Source organism: Mustela erminea, chromosome 4, assembly GCF_009829155.1.
Source record: "Mustela erminea isolate mMusErm1 chromosome 4, mMusErm1.Pri, whole genome shotgun sequence".
Taxonomy (NCBI): domain Eukaryota; kingdom Metazoa; phylum Chordata; class Mammalia; order Carnivora; family Mustelidae; genus Mustela; species Mustela erminea.
Window position 1 is genome coordinate 12970407 of NC_045617.1, and position 25663 is coordinate 12996069.

The 25663-nt window shown below is 34.6% G+C and overlaps 1 protein-coding gene across 2 annotated transcripts in view; it reads right to left on the bottom strand.

Moving 5' to 3' along the window:
* Positions 1-15158, bottom strand: part of OPRM1 (opioid receptor mu 1) — a 78210-nt gene extending 63052 nt beyond the window's left edge. For both annotated transcript variants that reach the window (XM_032338674.1, XM_032338676.1), the window contains exon 1: positions 14628-15158. In XM_032338674.1, coding sequence (XP_032194565.1) covers positions 14628-14920 — 293 coding nt within the window. In that variant the 5' untranslated portion in view covers positions 14921-15158. The remainder of the gene's footprint in view (positions 1-14627) is intronic.
* Between the last annotated feature and the right edge of the window lie 10505 nt (positions 15159-25663).

Here is a 25663-nt window from a genome sequence, read left to right on the forward strand (position 1 = left end):
TTCCTAAAAACATAAAACCTACCAAAATGAATATGATGAAACAGAAAATCTGAGCAGAATGATTATTAGCAAGGAGATAAAATCATTAATCAAAACCTCCCAACAAACAAAAGTTCAGGAACAAAAGTCTTCATGGGTGAATTCTACCAAACATTCAAGGAATATTTAATACCTATCCTTCTTTTCCAAAATAAAAAACTGAAGAGAAGAGAATGTTTCCAAACTTATTTATGAGGCCAACATTACCCTGACACCAAAACCAGACAAAGAAATCATAGAAAAAGAAAATTACAGGCCAATATTCCTGATGAACATAGGCAAAATCCTCAACAAAAGATTAGCAAACCAAATTCAACAACACTTTAAAAGGATCATGCATCATGATCAAGTGGGATTTATTTTAGGAAAGCCGAAATGGTTCAACATCTGCAAATAATCAATGTGATACACACACCACATTAACAAAATGAAGGATGAAAATCATGTGATCATTTCAACAGATGCAGAAAAACATTTGACAAAATTCAACAACCATTTATGATAAAAACTCTTAACAAAGTGGATATAGAGGGAATGTGCATCAATATAATAAAGGGCCATATATAAGAAGCCTAAAACTAACATAATACTCAATAAGGAAAACTGAAGTGTTCCTCTAAGATAAATATTAAGAAAATGTTACCCATTCTTGCCATTTTGTTCAACATAGTACTGGAAGTCCTAGCCTTAGAAATTAGGCAACAAAAAAGAAAAAAAAAGTCCAAAGTGGAGAGAAGTAAAACTGTCTCTCTTTGCAGATGACATGATACTATAGATATAAAATACTAAGAACTCTACCAAAAAATTGTCAGAATTAATAAATGAATTCAATAAAATTTCATGATACAAAATCAACATACAGAAATCTGCTGCACTTCTATGCATTAATAACAAACTATCAGAGAAAGAAATTATAAAGAAAACATTTCCATATATGATTACATCAAAACAATAAATTACTTAAGGGTAAATTTAAGGAGATAAAAGATACAAGATACATATTAATGAAAGAAATCAAAGAGGACACAAATAAATGGAAAGGTATCCCATGTTCATGGATTGGAAGAATTAATATTGTTAAAATGTCAATATTACCAAAAGTCATCTATAAGTTCAATGCAATCTGTATCAAGATCCCAATGGCATTTTTACAGAAGTAGAGAAAACACTTCTAATATGAAACCACAAAAGATCCCGGATAGCCAAAAAAATCTTGAGAAAGAATAAAACAGGAGATATTACATTTCTTGATTTCAAGCTATATTATAAAGCTATCATCATCAAAACAGTATGGGACTGGCATAAATACAGACAAATAGACCGACAGAACAGGATCAAGAGCCCAGAAATAAACTCAAACACAATGGGCAACTAATATTTGACAATGGAGCCAAGAATATGCAATGGTGAAAAGACAGTTTCAATTAAATGGTGCTGGAATTATTGGATAATCACATGTAAGAGAATGAAACTGGACCCATACCTTACACCACTCATGAAAATTAACTCAAAATAGACTCAAGACTTGTGTGTAAGACCTAAAACCATGAAACTCCTAGAAGACAACAGAAGAACAAGTTTCCTTGATGTAGGTCTTGGTAATGATTTTTTTGGATATGACACAAAAAGCACAGGCAACAAAATAAAAAAAAAATAAACAAATTGCAGTACATCAAACTAAAAGGCTTCTGGACAACAAAATAAACCATCAACAAAGTGAAAAGAGGTCCTATGGAATGGGAAAAAGTATTTACAAGCCATATATCTGATAAAAAGGTAATAGCCAAGTATAGAGAGGACTTGTATAACTCAATAACACAAAAACAAATAACTTGATTAAAAAATGGGCAAAGGACCTGAAAAGACATTTATCCAAAGAGTATCTATAAAAGGGCCAACAGGTACATGGAAAAATGCTCAACATTATTAGTCATTAGAAAAATGCAAATTAAAACCACAGTGATATACCACTTCATACCTCTTAGAATAACCATTATCAAAAAGTCAAGAAGTTACAAATGCTGACATGGTTACGAAGAACTGGGGACTCTTGTGCATAATGTAGGTTTTTAAATTCATGTGCCAACCTAGGTATCTAGTGACAGACTGATGATTGATTCATATGGGAATCCATTTTGTTTTCAAGCTCTTCCTTTTGATTATGATAAATGATAACAAAAACACTAAACTTGTCTTCATGTCATGAAAGTGTCATTATATTTAATGTGGAACATAATTTCTAATTTTTTCTTCAGCTGTGTTTTTAAAATATTTCCTTGTAAAACATTTGCATATGCAGTCAAAACTCATTATGAATGGATTCTGTATCTGCAAATAAACTTACATGCTAGAATGTATTTTAACCTTGAAAATCTTTACTTTTGGGTTTTTGTGGTCATTTGCAGATATGTACAGAGTTATGAAGAATTTGAATTGCTCCTGTGGGCAAGTTCTTAGCTGAGGTAAAAGCAACACTCTGCTGTCCCATTTTAGCTGTCAGACTCTAAATGTCTCCTTTCTGAGGTTCATTAGGTGATTCATTTATTTTTTTATTATTTTCTAAAATTTAAATTGGATTAATTAACATATAGTGTATTATTAATTTCAGAGGTAGAGTTTAATGATCCATCTGTTGCATATAACACCCAGTGCCCATTACATCATGTGCCCTCCTTAATGCCTACTACTCAGTTACCCCATCCCCACCTCACCTCCCTTACAGAAACCCTCAGTTTGTTTCTTATAGTTAAGAGTCTCAGGGTTTGTCTCCCTCTCTGATTTCTTATCTTATTTTTCTCTCCCTTTTCCTATGATCCTGTTTTGTTTCTTAAATTCCACATATGAGTGAAATCGTATGATAATTGTCTTTCTCTGATTGACTTATTTCACTTAGCGTAATACCTTCTAGTTCCATCCATGTCATTGCAAATCATAACAGCTCATCCTTTTTGATATTCGAGTAATATTTCATTGTATATATACCACCTCTTTTTTTTTTTTAAAGGTTTTTTATTTTATTTATTTGCCAGAGAAAGAGACAGAGAGAGAGGGAACACAAGCAGGGGGAGTGCTGGGCAGGGAGCCTAATGCTGGTTTCAATCCCAGGACCCTGGAATCATGACCTGAGCCAAAGGCAGATGCTTAGCAACTAAACCACCCAGGCATCCCTATACCACATCTTCTTTATCCATTCATCTGTCGATGGACATCTGAGCTCTTTTCATAGTTTGGTTATTGTGGGCACTGCCACTGTAAACATTGGGGTGCAGATGCCCCTTCAGATCATTATGCCTGTAACCTTTGGGTAAATACCTAGTAGTGCAATTGCTGGGTCATAGGGTAGCTCTATTTTTAATTTTTTGAGAAATCTTCACACTACTTTCCAGAGTGGCTCTACCAGCATACATTACCACTAGCAGTGTAACGCATCTTCACAGGCAAGGAAAACAAAAGCAAAAATGAACTATTGGGACTTCATCAAGATAAAATCTTTTGCACAGCAAAGGAAACAGTTGACAAAATCAAATGATAACCTACTGAATGGGAGAAGATATTTGCAAATGTCTTGTCAGATAAAGGTCTATTTATTCTCCAAGATCTATAAAGAACTTACCAAACTCCACACTCAAAGAACAAATAATCCAGTCAAGAAATGGGCAAAAGACATAAACCAATATTTTCCCAAAAAAGACATACAAATGGCCAACAGACACATGAAAAGATGCTCAACATTACTCAGCATCAGGGAAATACAAATCAAAACCACAATGAGATACCACCTCACTCCAGTCGGAATGGCTAAAATTAATAAGTCAGGAAATGGCAGATGTTGGCAAGGATGTGAAGAAAGGGGAACCCCCCTATTTAGTGACACACTTATAGCATTTTTGTGTTTTTTGTTGGTGATCTCGGTGTTTAAAATGGACCTCAAAAAGAGTGCTGAAGTGCTATCAGGTGTTTAGGTGTTACTAAGTATAAGATAATAGTGATGTGTCTAATGGAGAAGGTAGGTCTCTTAGATGAGCTTCATGTAGGCATTAGTTATAATACTGTTGATAATGCATTCAATATTAATAAATCAACAATATACACTAAACAGACACCTTTAAACAGAACCACAAATAACAGAGAGTTATGTTTTGATTAATTGATACAAATGAAATTGGAGGCTCATAGGAACCTAACCCTGCATCTCTCCTAGAAGCAAAGCTTCAGTCTTCTGTAATTTACTAATCACAATGACTTCATAGAACATAACTACCATCAATAATGAGAATTGACTATTAACTTTTTATTTTTCTTACTCTTTAAAATATTACTTTCTGTATCTCAGTCATGAGTTCGATCTCTTTCCTATTTAAAATTTTTGGACTTCACATCTATCATCTATCCATTTATCTATCTATCTTTCTATGTGAATTTATTTATTTACTTGTGAGTGCATGTGTGTGTGTGTGTGAGTGTGTGAATTTATGATTTGTTGATATTAATCTATTGGTACAGATCAGTTTTCATGACTCAACTTATAAAAGCTAAATGCCCATGAACAAAGCAGTAAATGGAGAGAACTGATCAATGAAAATTTATATCTGAATACTTTGAGGTGATTTTGAAATGCTGCAAACTTTCAATTGCAAAATATTTCAAAGATGCATGGTTCTTTTGTTAAACCTTAAGATGTTTGAATTTCTTAGCTACAGCAGAAAAATAGTTGTACATCAAATCTTCAATGATTAGGAAAAGACATTTTGTAAAAGCATGAGTAAATTCCCAGATTTTTCACAATCAGAATGTTTATCATGGATTATGCTTCAGGGAGCTTGGTTGTAGAAGTACTATGAGGAGACTACAAATAGACATGGCTTTAAGTTGAGATTTGAAGAATAAGATTTTTATTAGAAAAAGTAAATGATAGGAGAAAATTGAAAGAAGTAAAGAAAAAGAAGTAAAGAAATAGAAAGAAGTAAAGAAGTAAAGTAAAATAGGAGAAATTAATATGTAGTGTATCTGGAGATAGTGAATGTGTTAAGTTGGTTTAATTAATTTATTTTTTATTTTAAAAAATATTTTATTTATGTGTTTTGAGAGAGAGAGAGTGAGAGCACACCAGGGGAAGGGGCACGAGAGGGAGAGGGAATCTTAAGTAGACTCCATGTTTAGCATGCAGCCTGATGTGTGGGTCAATCCCATTACCCTGAGATCATGACCTGATCCCAAAACAAGAGCTGGGCATTTAACCAACCGGGCCACCTAGGTACCCTTGGTTTAATTTATTTATCATTAATTTAAATTATTAAGAATACTTTTTTGTATGAATGATTACCATTTGAATCACATTAGAACCTCTACTTATATGTAAATAATAAGATAACACATGATTGAATAAGAAAAATTATACAACTGTACTCAACAATATTCTTGCCTGGGCAGAAACTTATATCCAGAGCAGAATAATGTCTCTCTCATTAAAATGCATCCCAGTTTCCATCAAGTGTAAGAGGCCTACCCACCCTACTTTAGAATGCAACAACTAGAATATAATTAATTTCTGAAAGCAAATATTAAAGCAATCCTTACATTAATTAAAAGGAGAATGAAAAAGAGAGAGGGAGAAAGGAAGAGAGAGGGTGTTAGAGAAGGAAAGAGAGAAAGACATAGGAGAGGAGAGAAGAGGGGTGTCAGAGTTTAAGCTGAATTTGAGGGGTCTGAGTTCAGGCAAAATCCTATGTGTGAACTTTGAGGCCCAACTATAGACAATTATAAAGGCTTATCTAACAGGCTTCATGGGGAGAATCTGCCCTCCTCACAACAAACTTGGTACATAATCTGGAGGAGGTTGTGATCAAGGACTCACGCTCCTTTTCCAACTCAACAACCATGCTCTTAGATGTGGTATATAGACCCAAAGATTGTATGATAATTGCCTTTCCCTGATTGATTTATTTCGCTTAGCATAATATATATCTATACACACACACACACATATATACACCCACACACACAAACACACACACACACACACACACACACACACACACACACACGTACACACTGGAATACTATACAGCCATCAAAACCCCCCAAATCTTGCCATTTGCAACGATGTGGATGGTACTAGAGGGTATTATGCTAAGTGAAATAAATCAGTCAGAGAAAGGCAATTATCATACAATCTTTGGGTCTCTGTGATGTAAGGAATTTGAAAGGCAGGGTGGGGGGTCGTAGGGGTAAGGGAGGGGAAAAATGAAACAAGATGGGACCAGGAGGGAGACAAGCCATGAGAGATGCTTAATCTCAGGAAACAAACTAAGGAGGGGAGAGGGATGGGAGGGATGGGGCGGCGGGTGATGGACATTGAGGAGGTTATGTGCTATGGTGAGTGCTATGAATTGTTTAAGACTGATGATTCACAGACCCGTACCTCTGAAACAAATAATAATTATATGTTAATAAAAAAATTTAAAAAGAAAAGATGTATATTGCTAGTCCAACAGCCTCCGTTTGAAGTCTCCTTGTTGAGGAGCCCTTAAGAAGGTTATTTCCAAGTGTCTCTGTTGAGAGACCTCCATATCAGGAGTTCTGGAAAAAACTTCTCTCCTCTCTTACCCCATACTTTCCCATTCCTATTCTTTTGCCTCTCCCTTCCTCTGGTCCATGGGTAAATAAAATGTGTTTTTTGGGGCCCTCTGTACAAAAAGATGATGGCCTTCTTCCCCCCTCTGTCACATCTATACTCATACATGTAACCTGGTGCTCTTCTGTTGGGAAAAATTGAGGAGTGGGAAGCTGACACCTTTTTCCTGTTTCATGTCTTGCTTATACTCTCACAATGAATGAATAAAGTCTTGACTATTGCTTTCGGTTAGTCTCATTGTATTAACTGACAAGCACAAAACTGACAGCTCAGCATTTTCTCTCTCTGGCAGACTCCATCTGAGCTTATTTAGAATCCAAAGGGTGAGATGGAATGAAACCAAGGTTATTAAATTTGGTAGATCATTACTTTTTTCTCTATATAGTACAGCTACAAAAATTATGGAGAAACAGTCCTTGAAGTTGCCATAGGAATTCTTACTACTAGAAGGGACTCCAAGATTTTTAGTTTAATTCTCACATTTTGTAGGTGAGGAGAATGAGGCACAGAACAATTTGAAGTTGAATCTCAATTGGCACTTAGGATTCTGAGCTAAAGCCACTTTTTTTTTTTTTTTTAATTCCATGTAACCTTTCCATTCTAAATGTCTATCTTGGTTCAGGGACCCTCAGCCTGAAGAATTTGTGGAGAAAGAAAGTGGCCTGAAGCGACACAGATGGCTAAGGGAAAGGAGGTCCTCAAACAAACTCATTATAAAATGTTTCTTATACATGACATTTCTTGTATCTGATGGTTCAGCTCACTTTGAGGATGCTGAAATTTTCTTGAGCCCAGTTACTATAAGAACTCTTATAGTTATTATACAACTTGGAATCTGTGGAGAAAGGGTGGTAGTTTTTGTCTTCTGATAATTTGTTAGAAGGCACAAGAGGTTTTATTTCTTTTCCATATAAGAGACCCTACTGCCACCATCCTCTTGAACTCAAGAAGTAATCTGGACACCACACATGACTGTTGTCATAAAGCAAAAATGTTCTAAGAAAGACTTCCCTGAATCCTGAGGCAGGAAAACAAATAAAAGGAAAAGCTTCACTCATGAACTCTCTTCATTGTTCAAATTTGGGTTACTTTCAAATTTTTCTTAAGAACTTTTTAATTATTAAGAAAAACCTAGGGGCACCAGGGTGGCTCAGTGGGTTAAACCTCTGCCATTGGCTCAAGTCATGATCTCAGGGTCCTGGGATTGAGCCTTGCATCCAGCTCTCTGCTCAGAGGGAAGCCTGCTTCCTGCCCACCCCCCGCCCCCACCCTGCTCTCTTTGCCTGCCTCTCTGCCTACTTGTGAAATCTGTCTGTCAAATAAATAAATAAATAAGATCTTAAAAAAAGAGAAAAACCTATATTCTATGACTATATAAAGACTGTTTATTAGTAAGATTTTACTGTGCCAAAATGTTGTAACCCATTATAAAATAGCAGGAATTGGTGTGAAGGCAAATCATTTTGGAAAGCAACTGTAGGAAGAGAAGTGGGACCAGAAGTGGGGGAGTAGGAAAGTGAAGCAAGAAAGAAGGAAAAGAATTTTCTTGAAATGGACACAATGTGGAACACAAATTCTAATGTGCCTTGTGGTCTGCGTCTTAGAACTGAATAGAAGGAAGCTTAGGTGACATTCATCCACAGTCTCTCATTTCCCCAGTCAGGGGTTGTTTCATGGGGTGGCCACTCCCTCACACTTTCTGATCAGTTGTATCACAATGGTTTTTGTGGAAGGTGGTGGAATCGGAGAACTTCCAGAGCCAAAGGCAAGGGGTGTAGATGTAGCTAGGGTAGAGAATTAACAAGTTGTATCTTGGCAAAACTGACTGTCATACCGATCACTGAAGTAAAAGGTGAGTCAAACTAGTCAAACTAGTCATACAAATCACTGAAGTAAAAGGTGAGCTTCAGGATGAGAGGTGAGATACAACAAATGTCTGAAACATTATGAAAACCATTGTTTTATAATATGACCTGAGGGTGCTCTAGAAATTCCTTGAAGGTACCTTGGGGACAGCAGTGGAGTGTAGGATGGGGGTAGCAGTTGAGCAGTATTGTGTGGCCACAGCATGTGATTAATCCTGAATAGTTCCTTTGATCTCTTTTATATATTGGCCTACAAGTTCTTGAAGTAAGTGTCTAGTCTATAAACAAATTTGGAGACTACTGTCATAAATCATTATTTTAGTTCATATAAGTTAAATTTTATGAAGGTTAAAGATAGGAAATTCTCATATTTTAACATTTCGCATGTTTAGTCTTGGTATTTACCATTAACGTATTTTAAAATGTCACATTGTTTTACATTATTTATGGAAACCAAAATAATTTTATTTCAACTAATACCTAAAGTGGAATAATGGAAGAAGTAACATTTTCAACTTTAACATGTAAAAAGTTCTCTAAGATATTCAAAATCTGGAAGTAAGTGTTGTTAGCATTTATTACTTGAATGACATTTTGAAGTAGTCAGAAACCAATTATTTTTATTTCCTTCTTGGAATAGAGAAATTATACGTAGGTTTTATTTATGAACAGATTTACTTACTGCAGCAGTTGCCAGAAATTTTTTTCCCCAAATATTGGATGTAAGTATTAATGAAAATATTAGTTCAAGAAAACACTTGCAAAGAAATCTTTACAATGATTTTTTAACACAGATTTACAGATAAGTTAAAAGTGTTAAGCAGGGCTAGTTCTTTGACATCTTGTTTCTATCATTGATCTGCTAGAACTAGAATAATTCTGGGAAAATAGTGAAATTATGTCTAAATTAACATTAATGTAAAATATAAATTTTAATATGTAAAGTTCAAAGAACATGTTTAAAAGATTATATTTTGGGGCATCTGTGTGGCTCAGTGGGTTAAAGTCTCTGCCTTTGGCTCAGGTCATGATCCCAGGGTCCTGGGATTGAGCCCCGCATCCGGCTCTCTGCTCCTCAGGGAGCCTGCTTCCCCCTCTTTCCCTCTGCCTGCCTCTCTGCCTACTTGTGATCTCTGTCAAATAAATAAATAGAATCTTAAAAAAAAAAGAAAAAAAGATTATATTTTGTTGTGGAAAAACATATCAGAAATAAAAGTTTAAAAATATTCATGTGAATAATAACCACCAAATTTGCATTAATGATAGTCTCTGGGGAAGCAGTATTATAGGAGAAAAAAAGAAGTTTCTTATACATATATATTACATATATATATAATGTAATTTATAAATTATACATTATTATAGATATATAATTGTGTATTACATAATATATAGCCATACATAATTATGAATTACATATTGTATAATATATAAATAATAGATATTATTATATATAATATATATTACTAGAAGTATATATAATTATTATAATTATATATAATTTTTAAAGGTGAAGAATCTTCTATTACTCTCTATACATTCCTTTATGTTGGAAATATTGCATAAAATATAAGATAGCTCATTCTTTCAAGAAGGAAAGACGAGAAGGAAAAGAAACTGATTGATAACACTATATGAATGACAGACATAGCATTCAGTTGAGGAAATGAAAAGTAACTTTTGTTTTCGGGACACATGGAAGAAAACTGTTCCGACAGAATTAGCACCTGTGTGGGAAACAGCAGTTAAAGTTGAAATTGTAATAGATGATACTAGAAGCTCTCCATTGTGAAGTAAAAGGAATACAATTAAATTCTTATGTTTTCATGTAAACCATTACGTCAAAGACAGATTTTCTTTTTTCCCCTTTGAATCTAACCTCTAACTAGGATATTTTATAGTTTTTTAAAAAAAGAAAGTGAGGGGGTGCCTGGGTGGCTCAGTGTGTTAAGCTTCTGTCTTCAGCTCAGGTCATGATCTCAGGGTCCTGGGATTGGGCCCCACATCAGGCTCTCTGCTCAGCAGGGAGCCTGCTTCCCCCTCTCTCTCTGCTTGCCTCTCTGCCTCCTTGTGATCGCTCTCTCTGTCAAATTAAAAAAAAAAAATCTTTAGAAAAAGAGAGTGAGCTTTATTGGTATTTGAGCTTTCTAAATAAAAAACTTTTATTTTATAAAAATTACTAGTGATCATATTCAGGGACATAAGCACTGAAATTAATTCATATGTATATATGTATTTGTAGATAGATGTATATATATAAATACAACATATGTAAACTTACATAAAGTATTGTTATTCCTTATTTTCCCAGCAACTTATATATGAAGTAAAAAAGCTTGTAGTTCTGTTCCAATCAGGCATGACTGATCACTTCATAGTTTAAACCTAAATCAAATATTTAGTATACAGAACAAATGTTTTAAAATGAGAAATACTTTTTAGTGAAAGAAAAATGACAATAAAATCTTGCATATATTTAAATGCTCTGCTCTGATAACTAGTCATATTGAGAATTCATCTAGTCATACTAAGAAATAATCTGAAAAATGAAGACAATATTGGGCACTCTTCATTGGTAATTTATTGGGAAGGATGCTTTACATAGCTCATAAAGATCTAATGGTTTCCAACCCTTTACTTTTTAAAAATAGCGTGTGCATAGGCCATATTCATGACTATATGAACAAATTTTTGGAAGAATATATCACAAAATAAATACATGTGTGACAATATCAGTTTTTAAATTTAAGGTTAATTCTATACTTGGGTCAAGGGTTCTCACAAAGTGAAGCATGCTGATTGCTATAACTTTGTGTACTATTTTGGTTAATTAAAAAAAAATTCTATTTCTTTAAAAAATTTGACTTTTAAGTAATCTTCACTCTTAACGTGAGGCTTGAACTCACAATCTCAAGATTAAGAGTTGTGTGCTCCACTCTCTGAGTCAGTGAGGTGCCCCTAGTAAACAGTCTTGACGATAATAAAGTATCATCCCATTTGAAATAATTGCTAAATTTTATAATATTTTATCTCCATATTCTTTAGAATCTATGGTAATTTTTATAATAATTATATTATTATTAATATATTATTATATTATTATTATCATATTATAATAATATTACCTTGCAAGTAATTTTTTTTAAACTGAAAAAGTTCTCATGTGGTGAGTAGTTTTAATATTTTTATCATTTAACATCTGGATTTTAAATCTTTGGATCATATGATAGTATCTATTTTCCTCCCTTATGTTCCTTAGCATAGCACAGTGTAAGAATTCTACTTAAGTTAATACTATTTAATAATGTTGTTGATGATGGTATGGTGATGGTGGAGTTGAGACATAGAGGAAAAAAAGTATGAATCATGGCATCTGTATTGCCGGTTACTTTTGTTGTTGTTTTGGTTGCTATAGTCATGTGAGACTCATAATTCATTTGATGTATTAAAACATTCTAATAAATATCACCTTAATCTGGATAGAAGACTGTAACGTGACCATTAACTGCACTTGACCATTCAAAAGTATTGTTGAATTTTAAATAATAGCAGGAAGTAAGCATTTCACCTCAATAAGATATAGCATTATAGTCATCTTTTTAACAGGGACAATAATATCTCTGAACTATTATTTTGTAGTGAAAACACTACAACCTGGAGATAGTCCAGTTAAATATTCTAAGCTAAATAAACATATTTTATTCAAACCGCAAATGTTTTCTTCACTACTTTTGGTCACTAAATTGTCCATTTTTCTGTTTCACTGTCATATTCCCAGAGGGTTACTTAACTATAGAATTAAACACCCAACTTGTCATAGCTGGATATTTGGGGTGACCTTTCAAATCATACTGCATTTTGTTCCAACTTTCGGTAAAGAGAAGTAAAGCATAGTGTCATGTTGTTACTAAGATGCAATGTCCCTATGCTTCTCCAAGTCATCAAGAGGTCAGAGGTAATGCCTTTAAAAGAAAATCAACCAGCAATCACTTAAACACTGAAATAAGACCAATCTTCTTATTTCACAGCCAGTTGCTGCTTTATTTCACAGCCAGTTGTGGCTCACTCTTTATAGAAAAGCATAAGCTAGAGGGGAGAAAAATAAGGAAGGACAATACCAGGAGAAGCAATAAAAGGGAATAAAGGATTATATTTCAGACAGCAGGATTTCTAGAGACCTTGGTAATCTCTCTTCATCATTTATTCTCCAGGATTCCAGACATAAATTTGGGGTACTTTATTATTTCCACATTATTACTGCTAATCAAATTTACTTTGCAATATTTTAGTTGAATTAACTCAAATCATGATTTACCACTCTAATAACAAGAAAATTATATTGGCTAAGATAGATATTATATTGAACTAATACAGTGTTACTGAACTAATGAACTACTGTCCTTGAAGAAATCATTAATACTTTCTGTGCCTCAGTTTACTCATCTACCATAGGTTAAACTCTAGGTTCCCTTCTAGCCCTATCAGCTTATGATTCTATGAATATTCTTAGGACAAATGAGAAACATATTTTCTCTTCATTAGGCAGGCCTTTAATTATGATTTTTATTAAAAATGTAAGTATGACTGGGTTTTTAGCTTTGATAGGAGTCTTTGTATTACATTATACATGGTAAATATTTAAAAAAATAAATTCTATTGATTTCCTTTCTGCATTTTCCCTTCTGTTGTTAGCCTTCTTCTCAATAGATGGTGCTCTTTTCTCAGAGACACTATTTATCTTATTCCTCATCAAAAGATTAGAGAAATTAGTTTTATTCTTTAACAATCATTAATTAAGGCAATCAGACATACAAGAAATAATCGATTACAAACAACTCGCAGAACTTGATCATGAAAGCATAATAGGAAAAATGAATGTTAAATGATTAAGGAATTCCATTAAAACCTGCAGTACTTGCTGAGTAGATGAAAAATATTGCAACTAAGTATGAAATTGCCATGTTCTCTACATACATATAACCCCGAGTAGGAAGAACATCTCGAATTAGAAATCATTTTAAAGTGTTAAAATATTTATCTACCTTAACATAAATGCATATATAGTATTCCATTATTATCATTAGGACTTGAATATGCACACCAACACTAACACAGTTAATATTGAAAGCTTGTACACTCTTTGCCAAATAAACCTGGAGCATCTAGGTAAACAGAAAATGGGCCACAAAGTCTTGAAATAATTTCACGGATAAAGACAGATTTTCCTCCCAGAGCAACCACTGTAAATTCCTATAGTTTTAATCCAGAATTATGCACTTTTGGTCACTTCTAATTGGCTTCCACTTTCAGAGGATGTGGAAAACAGACATGCTCTGTATTTCTCCCGAAACACACTGTCTATTCCCAATTCAGTTTGTGACTCCCCTAGCAGACCTGGCAGCTGCCAACTGCAAAATGGTCTAGGCAACACAACTGTCACATTTGTTACTACAAAGCAACACTATTTACTGCAGAGAGACACCAGAAAAACTTTCTCACTGAGTGTGTCCTCAGGATAGAAGGAACCATGGGGTAAGGACAAGTGTGACAAGTGAATGGGGGTGGTGGTGTGGTGCAGTAAAGTACAGGTAAGCCAGCAGGGATAGGAAAGTTGCCAAGGTTCATGTTTGTAAAGAACTGAGAAGGAGATTGGTCCCCTCACCAGGAAACCTAACTAGAATTCCTCTTCCATTATTCACAAATTACTGTTTCCACAGCTCCTGTGGAAGGGACTGTGGGATTCTGTGCCCAAGAATCCTCTTGGCTCAGTGTAAGTGAGCTCTAAGACAGAGTATATATATATATATATTCCACCACCCCCCACCCCCCCCGCCAGAGCTTTACATCTTCTACCAAGGCAACTTCTCTGCTACTGAAATTTTTGATTTCTTTAACAGTGGAAGGAAAAATCGAAAAGTGGATTTTTGCACTCACAATAACCACTCTATTATTCATCGTCACCCCCTTATTCTCCTTTGTTTACCTCCCTTCTCTCATCCTCCCGCCAAACACTGCCTGGGGGGTCAGGTGTCCCTTTATGCCCTATTAGCTGCTGAAGTCTCTGGTGGGAGTCCTGGCGCTTTCCTTACCTGACAATCACATACATGACCAGGAAGTTTCCGAAGAGACCCACCACGCACACGATGGAGTAGAGTGCCATGATGGTGATGGCCGTGATCATGGAAGGACTGCCGGTCGGAGGGCACGAGCTGTCGCTCCCGCCCAGCGCGGTGCGGTTCGGACCGCATGGTTCGGACAGGTTGCCATCTAGGTGGGAGAAGTTGACCCAGGAGCTGGGACTAGGTGCCGGGGAGCAACTTGAAGAGTGCGTATAGGAATCAGTGCAGTTGCTGGCGTTGGTGGGGACGGTGCCGCTGTCCATGGTGCTGACGGCTGGCTGGGACCTCGCTATGAGCTAAACCCGAGCACCCAGACTTTTCCAGGTTCCACGCGTCTCGGCCGCTTCCTCTAGCTGCTGCCACAGTTCCTGCTATTTCTTACAGAGATCAGCCCTGGTGCAGCCAGAGAGGAGCGTCAGGTAGAATGGGAGAGGGGGGATCTGACATTATCCACTGCTTGTAGCCTCCTTCCGCCTTAGTAGTAGAGACACATCCTCAACCTCACACCGCTACGGGGAGGGGAGGGAGGGCTGTGCGGGATCCGGAGACTGGAGGGGAGGGAGGAGAGAGAAGGGGTGGATTTTGCGCAAAGCAATCCGACCAGTTGGTCTATCTCCCCATTCGGCACTCGGTCGTGCAAACACCACTAAGGAGGGGCAGAATGGGGAAGGGAGTCGGAGGGAAGGGGCGGAGGAGACAGAGAGTTAGTTCTTGGCAGCAGTAAAGCATAAGAAAGGGGGCTGACATCAGTCTATTTTCCCAGCTCCGTTTTCTCTGTGTAATATGAAAGGAAAGACGTTGGCCTGGTGCAACCGGGACAATCCTTACATCCCATCGCTTTTCCAGCCCTCAAGTCTGCTGAAATCATTCGGGACAGGTTACACTAACTCCTTTTCTTTGCCTTTTCCTTGCCTCAGTCCTGCACGTACGTACACACAAAAGTAACCATGTTTTTTTACATCACTAAATGAGAATTTTCAACCCTTCAAACCTGTCTGGGGAAAAAAAAAAGTGGTCCGGTCTCTGAAAAAAGAAGTGAGAAACAACTTTTGTGTAGGAAACCTGTTCCTTTCATTCCATATTCCCCTAATTTCTCTTAAAGTAGAAGTTCTAGTTACACCTGATTTCTGTCTTAGTGGGGACGAGGCACAAGAGCTTTTTACAGAAATCAGGGGGTTGTGGCATCCAGGAAAGCCAACCAAGAATAATGGTGAACCTCCACATCTTAAATCTCAAAGATCCATTTAGAATTGTTTATTACCCTTTTATTGACAGACTTCCCACATGGACATGAGCTTCTCAGTAGCAGTTCTCAAAATCAGACATTTGCATTATTTTAGTCTGTTTCCTAGTGTAGAGATTCCAGGAGGAATTTCACAAACATCTGGAACTGGAGCGGCCCACACAAAGTTGGGGAATATTGATACATTTTAAAATTTGATACCTAACTTCCAAGACCCCGAATACTTCAATTTTGGAGATAAATTTGTAAATCAACCAGGGGTAAGAAGTTTTGGTTGTTGTTGTTTATTTGTGTTTTTTTTTTTAAATTAACACTAATTGTGAAGTAAATCTCATAACTGTAAGTGTATTTGTGTATGCATATATCTTTTAACAATATGCATTGGTATTAGATATCCCCAGTTGGTTGTAGAAAAAAACACTCTTGGGGAACAGGAAGAGAAGTAGGTTAGGGAGCTTGGAAAGAACATTTAATTCCCATATTATTTCTACCATTTTCTTGAAAACAGATAACTCACAGGTAAACTCCATTAATCATAGGTTACTTTACCAATTTTCAGCATTATTTTTATCCTTGTACACTAAAGGTATAAATTCATCAGTAAAAGTTCATAAAGATCTCCTAAGGACTAGTAAAAATACCTTGCCACATATTTTCATATAAACTAGTATACGATCTCACACACATTGAACTGAAATCTGTCTGACATTATTTAGTCTCTTGAGGACACATAGAATCAGTTTAAGCTTATTTCATGTGAAAGACAAATAAGGATAATGTAATAAGCCCTGGCCTTGGGCTCAAATAATTTTGTGAATTTTGGATTTATAACTATGTAGCTGTGTGAGTTTGAATATGTTACTTTATCTCACTGAGTGACAGTTTTGTTATCAGTAAAAAAATGTTAATAATACCTTATAGGTGTGTTAGCAGGATTAAATAAGGTATATAATACTAGTTATTTAATAAATGATAGCTTATTACTCCATTTCATATATTTGAAAATAACAAAGTAGTCTCTTCCACAAGTTAAATATCAGCTTCTTTTGGCTATTTCTTATAAAGTATAGTTTTGCTTTTTTTCAGGAGGCTTCTGTTTTTTCTATTCACATTATAGTTTGTACATCTGTTCTTCTTCTTCTACTTTTTTTTTTTGTGTGTGTGTCAGTTCTCTGTTCTTAAGGTAGAGCTCCAAAGCTAAAAATAATGCCCTAAGTTGGCATGACCGATAAAAACTGAGCAAGATTATAAACTTTTCTTTCTACCAATATATGTTTTGGAAGGTCCCATTAACATTTTTTTTTTTTTTTTGAAGTCACATGCTTTCTTGACACTCCTGAGGCCTAGTACTGACAACATTCTCTAAACATGATCCAAATGAGTTCAATAGATATTTATTAAAGATCTACTTTGGGTCAGGTATGTGGTTTTCAAAGATAGATACAATTGTTTTTGGACACAGAAGTTGACTTCTCATATTGTGTAAGTTATGTTTTTCTTTTCCTATAAATTTATAGTTGTTTAGAGAGATCTGAGTACAACAAATAGGTTTTTAATTTTTAAATTACATCTTGTTAGATCTAGTTTATGATTCATATCTAATAAAATCTTTTGGAATTGAGATTCTGTCATTTTCTGTATGCCTGCTTCTGACTTTATATATTTTATTTACCTTCCCAGTTTTAACTGACTCCTGAGGGTGGGCTTGTTCACTATGTACTTAATACATAGGGACTTTTTCCTTCTTTATGTATTAAATATATAGTATGTGTACATATATAATATGTTAATTTAATTGAGATATAATATATACATATAGCATATGTCATACACTATATGCTATATATAATATTATATATATACATACATGCATACATATATGTAAATATAATATAAACATATACCATATGTTTTATAAACGCTACGGACTGTCTCTGAACGTTTGTGCCTTTCCAAAATTCATATGTTAAAATCCTAACATCCAAGGTGATGGTATTAGGAGATAGGGTCTTTGAGAAGCAATTAGGTTATGAGGGTGGAGGTTTCAGGAATGGGACTATTGCCTTTATTAAAAAAAACTCCAGAAAATTCTCTAGCTCTCTTTTCACCATTTGAGGGTACAATGAGAAAAGAGCAGTTTGGCAGTCTGCAACCTAGAAGACCCTTATCAGAACCTGACCATGCTGGCACCCTGATCTTGGAATTCCAATTTTCAGAACTGAAAAATAAATTTCTCTTACTTATAAACCACTCAGCTTATGGCATTTTTGTTATAGCAGCCCAAATTGAGTAAGACAATAATATTGTCTAAACTAATCTGGGTGATTTTTAAATGGTACAGCTTGGAAAAAAAAACACTTTAATGAATATAATAATAACATTTGCCCTTTAAATTCAGTATATTCTGTTAACTAGTCAGCATTTAAGTGAACAGACATATGGAGAGCTCATGAAACTTTTCTCTTAGAATTACTGTCACATTAGAATTACTGACAAATTCCCATTGTCCTTCTCTAGAAACATCATTTGTTTTTCATTCTATTTTATAAATATACAATTATTCTATCAAGTAAGTATTTGAACTCTGGGCTTTAACTACATATTTTTAATTTAAATTTGATGCTTGGCTTTTCTATTACTCTTTCTCAAGTTTTATTAAGGAAATCATTATTTCTATTTTGAATGCAGGATTTTCTGGACACCAATGCAAGTCTTTCCTTGCAGGCTGAGTATATCCTACCAATATAAAATTTGAGAAAATGCAAGACAAACTTAATTTCTCTTTCAAATGTCATAGGACAGACTTGAGAAACCCAGGGAAAAGCTATTACAGAAATAAAATTTTATACCATTTAATATATAGTATAAAAGGACCTCAAGTTCCAGTTTTGTTTTATCTTAGTTGCCCTATGGGGTGTTCTCCCTTTTCTCCTACTTGCATGTTTCTTACCAGAGTCATCCTTTTTTTTTTTTTTTTTTTTTTAAAGATTTTATTTATTCACTTGACAGAGAGAGAGCCCAATACTGGGCTTGATCCCAGGACCCTGGGATCATGACTTGAGACGAAGGCAGAGGCTTAACCCACTGAACTGAGCCATGCAGGTGCCCCCTTACCAGAGTGGTCATAAGTCTGCTGTGAAATCTCAAGTCTCTTATAAAAAGAGGTGAAATGTAAATACGTAAGTCATTTTATAACATGCCTAATTATTTTATATAACTTAGATTCTAACTACATAATCTTTAATTTCCTTAAGCCTTAGTAGTTATCTATATAATAGGAATATCTGCATTTTTGTTATTATTTCTTATTTCACCTGGATTTTCTATTTGAAGAAAGAAAAGCTTATCTACCAGTCAAGACTTAACATTGCTATCAAACCCTTATCATAAAACATTTTTCATAAAAATATTTGCTTCAAAGCAATGCATTTAGTAAAAGAATGGATTCTAGACAGGTGATAAAAGCCACTCACTGAATTTGAAAATATATTAGCTTTAATTATTCATATAATTGCCATTACCCCACACATATTTTAATAGCTTAGTCTTAATTTTTTCTGGAGACTTACTGTTAATGGAACACAAGATTAATGGTTATTAATGAGGAATACAGACATAAATACAATGTATAAAACTATTATAGTGGTTTGAAGCTCAGGATAAAAGGGGATATCTAAGATTTCATTAGAAGAACAGTTTATGTGTTTATTGACTGATATTTTCTATGTTATCTAACATCTGAATGTGTATAACTAAAGAGAATTTAAATGCATTATGATGCAATATTATCCTTGACCACTGTATTGTTGCATAAACATTCAGTAAAGTGCAACAGGTATGTTTATATGGTAAAAATAAAACAAAAAGGAAAAAAAAAATTTCACAATCACTTCAACTCAATAAACCTAAGAGAGAGATGTCTGGGATAGAAGAAACAAAACCCCTGGATTTTATTTATTTAAAACATTAAAAAATTATTTATTTAATGAATTATAATTGACATACAATGTTATATTAGTTTTAGGTGTACTACATAGTACTTCACATTTAGAGGGGATTGGATAATTCTTTATTAGGGATGTGGGAGGTTCTGTCCCCCCACATCCCCAATAAAAAGTTAAAAAAACTTTTTTTTAATTGAAATATAGTTGAAATACAATGCTACAGTAGTTTGAGGTTTACAACATAGTGATTCAATAACTCTGTATGTTGTGCTCACAGGGGTAGCCAACACCTGTCACCACACAACATTATTATAGTACCATTGACTATAAACCTTATGCTTAATCTTTTATTCACATGACAATTATTTGATAACTGGAAGACTGTATCAACTACTCCCCTATACCCATTTTGCCTGTCCTCCCTCTGGCAAATGCAGTTTGTTCTCTGTCTCTGAGTCTGCTTCTATTTCATTTTGTTTGTTCCTTTGTTTTGTTTTTCAGATTCACGTATGAGTGAAATCATGCAGTATTTGTCTCTGACTTATTTCACGTGGCATAAAACCCTCTAGGTCTGCCCATGTTGTCATTAATGACAAGACTCCATTCCTTTTCATGACTGAGTAATGTTCCATTGTATGTGAAAGTATTTATCCTTCACCTTTTGGATCTTTATATCTTGTTGAATGCGGCTTGAGGATTAGCAAGATGAATTACAGGAAATATTACAGTATATTTAATAGTGCAAAAATGAATTTAAAGGGCCTGATTCCTTTAAGAACCTGAAGATGGTATCTGTAAGTCCAACTCAGTTAATTCTCTCAAATAATTTATAAAAGCAGGTAGTTTAAGTGGTTCATAAGTCTAAATATCTTCCTTAAAATCTGGATCGTTTCTACTTGAGTTTTTCTCTTCAATTTCCAGTTATAGAGGACTGCCATTACTCTATTATAGTCTTTTATCACTTTATACCTAAATAAAAAGTTGTCAGACTTTTTTGTCTCAGGAATCTACACATTTAAAAATTACTGACAATTCATAGAAACTTTGGTTTATGTAGGTTGTTCTTTATCACAATTTGTAATATTAAAAATTAAGGACAAAATATTTAAAAGCATTTATCCATTCATTTAAAATAAAAACAGTAAACTTATTATAGGTAAAATTTTTTTAGGGAAAAAAACACTATACTTTCCAAAGTAAGAAAATATTTACTGAGAAGAGTAGCATTGTTTTACATTATGGGTTTATTTTTAATGTCTGGCTTAGAAGAAAATATTTGGATTCTCCTATTTGCTTGTTCATTCAATCAGTTGCAATATGTTGTCTGGTTGAGGATATGAAGAAACTATGGCCTTACACAAATATGTGATTAGAAAGGGGAAGAGTATTTCAGTGGCTTTGCATGTAATTGTGATATTTTTCTTTGATAGTAAACCCAAAGTTCACAAGTGCTAGTTACTTAAAGGTTAGTTGGAATGTAGAAATTGAATTTTTTTTTCAATTTCTTTTCAATTAAAATCCATTGGTTTATCTTCCACTTTCAATGAACTCGCTACTAATGCATGATTTTGTAAATCATGTATTGATCATTTGGAAAATGTTGGTTTACTGGATTATGTTAATTTTCCAAATGCTGGACCAGTCCATTATATATTAAAAAAAATCACATTTGTTAATGTCTCTACTGGTATTATAGGAAATTTCTTCACGTATTGGGATGTTGGCAAGCTACAATGGAAGACAATTTTTCTAATTTTCAATTTTTCTTGAGAGACTGGATTTTATCCTTGGTAAGAAATACATTCAGTTTTCCTTGAAGTGATGGGCTCATTCCCTTCATTTTTAGGAAAATATTTGCTAGACATACAATTCTGAATACATGTAGTTTATTTTCAGTCATAAGTGTAATAGTAGTCCATGGAAGAGTTCAGTTCATCCCACACCACAGAAATACTTTTCCTGGAGAAAACCATCCTGCTCCAGTATGCAGCAGAAATGTTTTATGTGTACTTCCCATTTCATCATTCAAAATATCAAAAAGACATTTACTCAAGGGTCAAGATTTAATAAAATTAATTATTTTTATTGATCTGTCAATGACATATTATTTTATTTTTTATTTTTAAAAATTATTTTTATTAACATGTAATGTATTATTTGCCCCAGGGGTACAGGTCTGTGAATCATCAAGACTTACACACTTCACAGCAGTCACCGTAGCACATACCCTCCCCAATGTCCACAACCCAACCACCTTCTCCATCAATGACATTTTAAAGGTGAAACTTCTTTTTTCTTTTCTCTGAATGTGTGTGAAAAATACGTAGACACAGTTTTGTGTCACTGCCTTGATTCCTACTAAGGTGCTAACAGTTTCAACCCATCATTTCTTTTGTACTATTGATGCAAATTGCAACACAGTGAGAAAGTCGTAGAACTTTCTAGGGTTATTATAAAAACGGTTTTGACCTCATGGATCCCTTGAAAGAGTCTTAAAGACCTCCAGGAATCCCTAGACCACACTTTCAGAACCACCAGTTTAGACTTTTATAAATATCTCCTGTTTTCTGCTTTTATTTCTTATCAGTCTAATGGACATATGTGTCAGTGCTATATAAATCTTAAAATCATTCCTTGAGCAAATCATTCCTTTGTACCATAGCTTTTAATGGTTGATCTAAACCAACTTTATCAACCTTTATTTTTTGTACAGACTACTCTATATTTCCTTTTTCTTAATTCATTTCCCCATTTTCCGCTTCTTGAACTTCCATGCTCCAAAGATCACATAGAAAGTGATGGTGGCAGCTTTTTCCTAGCGTGTTAATTCTGCATTCAAACAATTACACATCTGCCTTTGTACAAAAGACATTCTACTTTGGTGTTCATAAAATCAGGCCATTCCATTCTCATTAAAAAGGCACTTTATTCATATTTTTTTCTCTAACCCAAGCCCTGCCCTTAGTCTCCCCTCTCTTTTCTCATAGCCTCATTTATTCCTCCACACCTAAAAATCTGGCCTTCATTTCTAAGGACATTAGGGATTTTCATAATGGTAACCTACTGACATTGTAAGTCTTATAGGATTTCTCTTCCTGATACTCTTTAGTGCCACACCTCAACTCTATTTCTTGATAATCCTATTGCTCTGATCATATGTTTTCATTTATTTTATTTTGTTTTAATTTCAATTAGCCAACACGTAGTATATCACTAGTTTCAGACGTAGTGTTCAACAATTCATCAGTTGCGAACAGCACCCAGTGCTCATCACATCCTATCCTTTTCATTTATTTTAATTGTTCCTTTCTCCATTACTTGCTCCTTAAATATTGATTTTTCAACATCTTTTCTACTAACCTTTTCAACATGCTTTCCCAAAGTAATAGCAAATCACTCTTGATTTTAACCTATATGCTGACGGACCCAATCATTCACATCTCCAGCTTTGACCTTTATCTAAAGTTTCAGATTTTAATGTTTGGTAGACATTTCTACTTGAACAACTCATGGGTACTGGAGATGCCATACATCCAAAGTATTTTCACCATCCAATCCAAACATACTTCTCTTAATGGTGTCACTATCCCCTGAGTCTCCCAAATGAGAAGCCTGACAGCCATACTTGCATTTCTAGATGGGCAGCATGTAGTGGTTAGGAGTGTAAACTCTGGTGCCCCATTCCTTGGTAAAATTCCACTTTAACCACAATCAAACCATGTGACTGTGGACGATGTACTTAATCTGCTAATAGCCCGTGTTTTCATCTATAAAATTGAGTTCCCGATATGGCTTTTATGGGTATTGCTTGAGTTGTTGTTAATAAATACTTACAAGAGTCTTTGGCACATGTAAATGTGATAGAAATATTTGTTAAATAAACTCATAGACTGCTCTCACTCTTTTTATCCCCTATCCAGTTACCATGACTGCTGATTCTACCTATTAAATTTTCTCTCATTCTTGCTATCAGTCTTCTAATTTAGGCTTTTATTACTCCTGTAGAGTTAAATAGTAAATTCTTAACTGTTCTCTCTTTCTCTCTATGCATTCACCTTACACACTGTTGCCAAAAGGTAATGCTAAAAAATGGAAATCTGACTGCGCTGCTACTGATCTTGTTTGTTGGCTTCCCATTATTAATAGGATAAAGTTGAATTTCCTGTTATATATGGTCCCTCAGGATAAACCCTGTTAGCTTCATCTCTGGGGTACTCACTGTTTGCACTTTGCTCCCTGTGAATACTGAATGACTTATATAGTTCCTTGTACTTGCCATACTCTTTCTTATCTCTGTATTTTCATCATTTTCTTCTCTGGCACACAGGAGGTATTTAATAAGTATTTGTTGACTGGCTGTAAGGCACCGTTTTAGCCCCATTTGACCATGTGGACTGGTACAGTAATGGAATAGAGCAAATCTTCAGTAAACATCCTGTAACGACTGATTGGCAGGAAAGTGGAGAAGACCCAATGGTTAGATGCTTTCTAGATATACAGAGAAGAGTATCTCAGAACTTAATGCATTTGCGCTCAACAACTGATTGGTCATTTCCCTCTTGAGGACCTTTGGTAAAACAACAATGTAAAATTGTCTAAATGCCAATATTTTTATATTAACATTAAGTGATTGTGTTTTTGAAGTAGGATTTAAAGAGATATAAACTGTCACAGAGCTTTTGATGGGATTAAACTATCATAGATTTTTCTTTAATTCTCTTTTTTTCTTATTGTTTTTAATATGAAGTTAAGACAAACTTCTATGATAATTCCACCATTAAGTAACACTTGTGGCTGGAATGTGGCTTTCTGACCATTACCTTGGGTTATACATTCTAGCCTTCACCTGGGTCCATTTGCAGGTTCAGAGAGATATGTTAATATAATTTTCCCCTATTTTTTGTCTTTTCCATGATCCCTTTTCTATAAGAACAATGGAAGCAATACATATGTTTTTAAAGTTGTTTTTAACTCTGGATGCTTCTGATCTTCATATAACTTTCCTCCCTTTCCATGAATAGATTGCACAAAATTTGAGGTAGGACAATGTCTGTCACCCAAACCTCTTGCCCAAATTCCCTATACTTCCCATGTTTTGTGAGGCAAATATCCCAGAATTTTCTTTACTAAAAACAAATTTGTGAGGGGAAAGCTGAGTACATATGATTAACACTATTTTCCTTTTGTTTTTAGCTTATAATTTTACTTTTCACCACACTTCTCTTGAGAAAGAGTCCAGGCAGACAGTAAGACTTTTGATTCAGGCATATTAACACTTCCAAGCTCATACTTGATAATACAATCCTATTAAAGTTTTTAATTCTTAAAGGAACCAGACACAGTCCAGTTTTGAATTTTTTATAATTTTCCTCAGCATAAGTGAAAATTTCTAAAATCCTAGTGTCTCCATACTACCTATCAATTTATTCCCTTCAACAAGTTTAAAGAACCTCAAGAGCAAAAACCAAGATTTACCCTCCTTTGTATATATGTTAATATACCTTCTCAAGTGTAAATGAATACCTGCATAGCATGAGGAAACTCTGAGAAGGGTACAATATGTCAGCTATACTCTGAATGTTTAAGGGAACATTTCTGAATATAAATATAAAGGGAAATTTGTCTCCAAATTTTCCCTGATAGGAGCCTTCAGAATTATCAATGTTAGCCCATCTATGTGGATAGAAAAATCTCACCTGAAACGATGCTTCTTTATAATTATTAATGTATCTCTTAAAATAGCTCTTGAGGTTAGAATCTTCTTTCTTTGAGGTTAAGATTGATTTTCTAACATAATAAAAAAGTCATTTAGAGCCAAG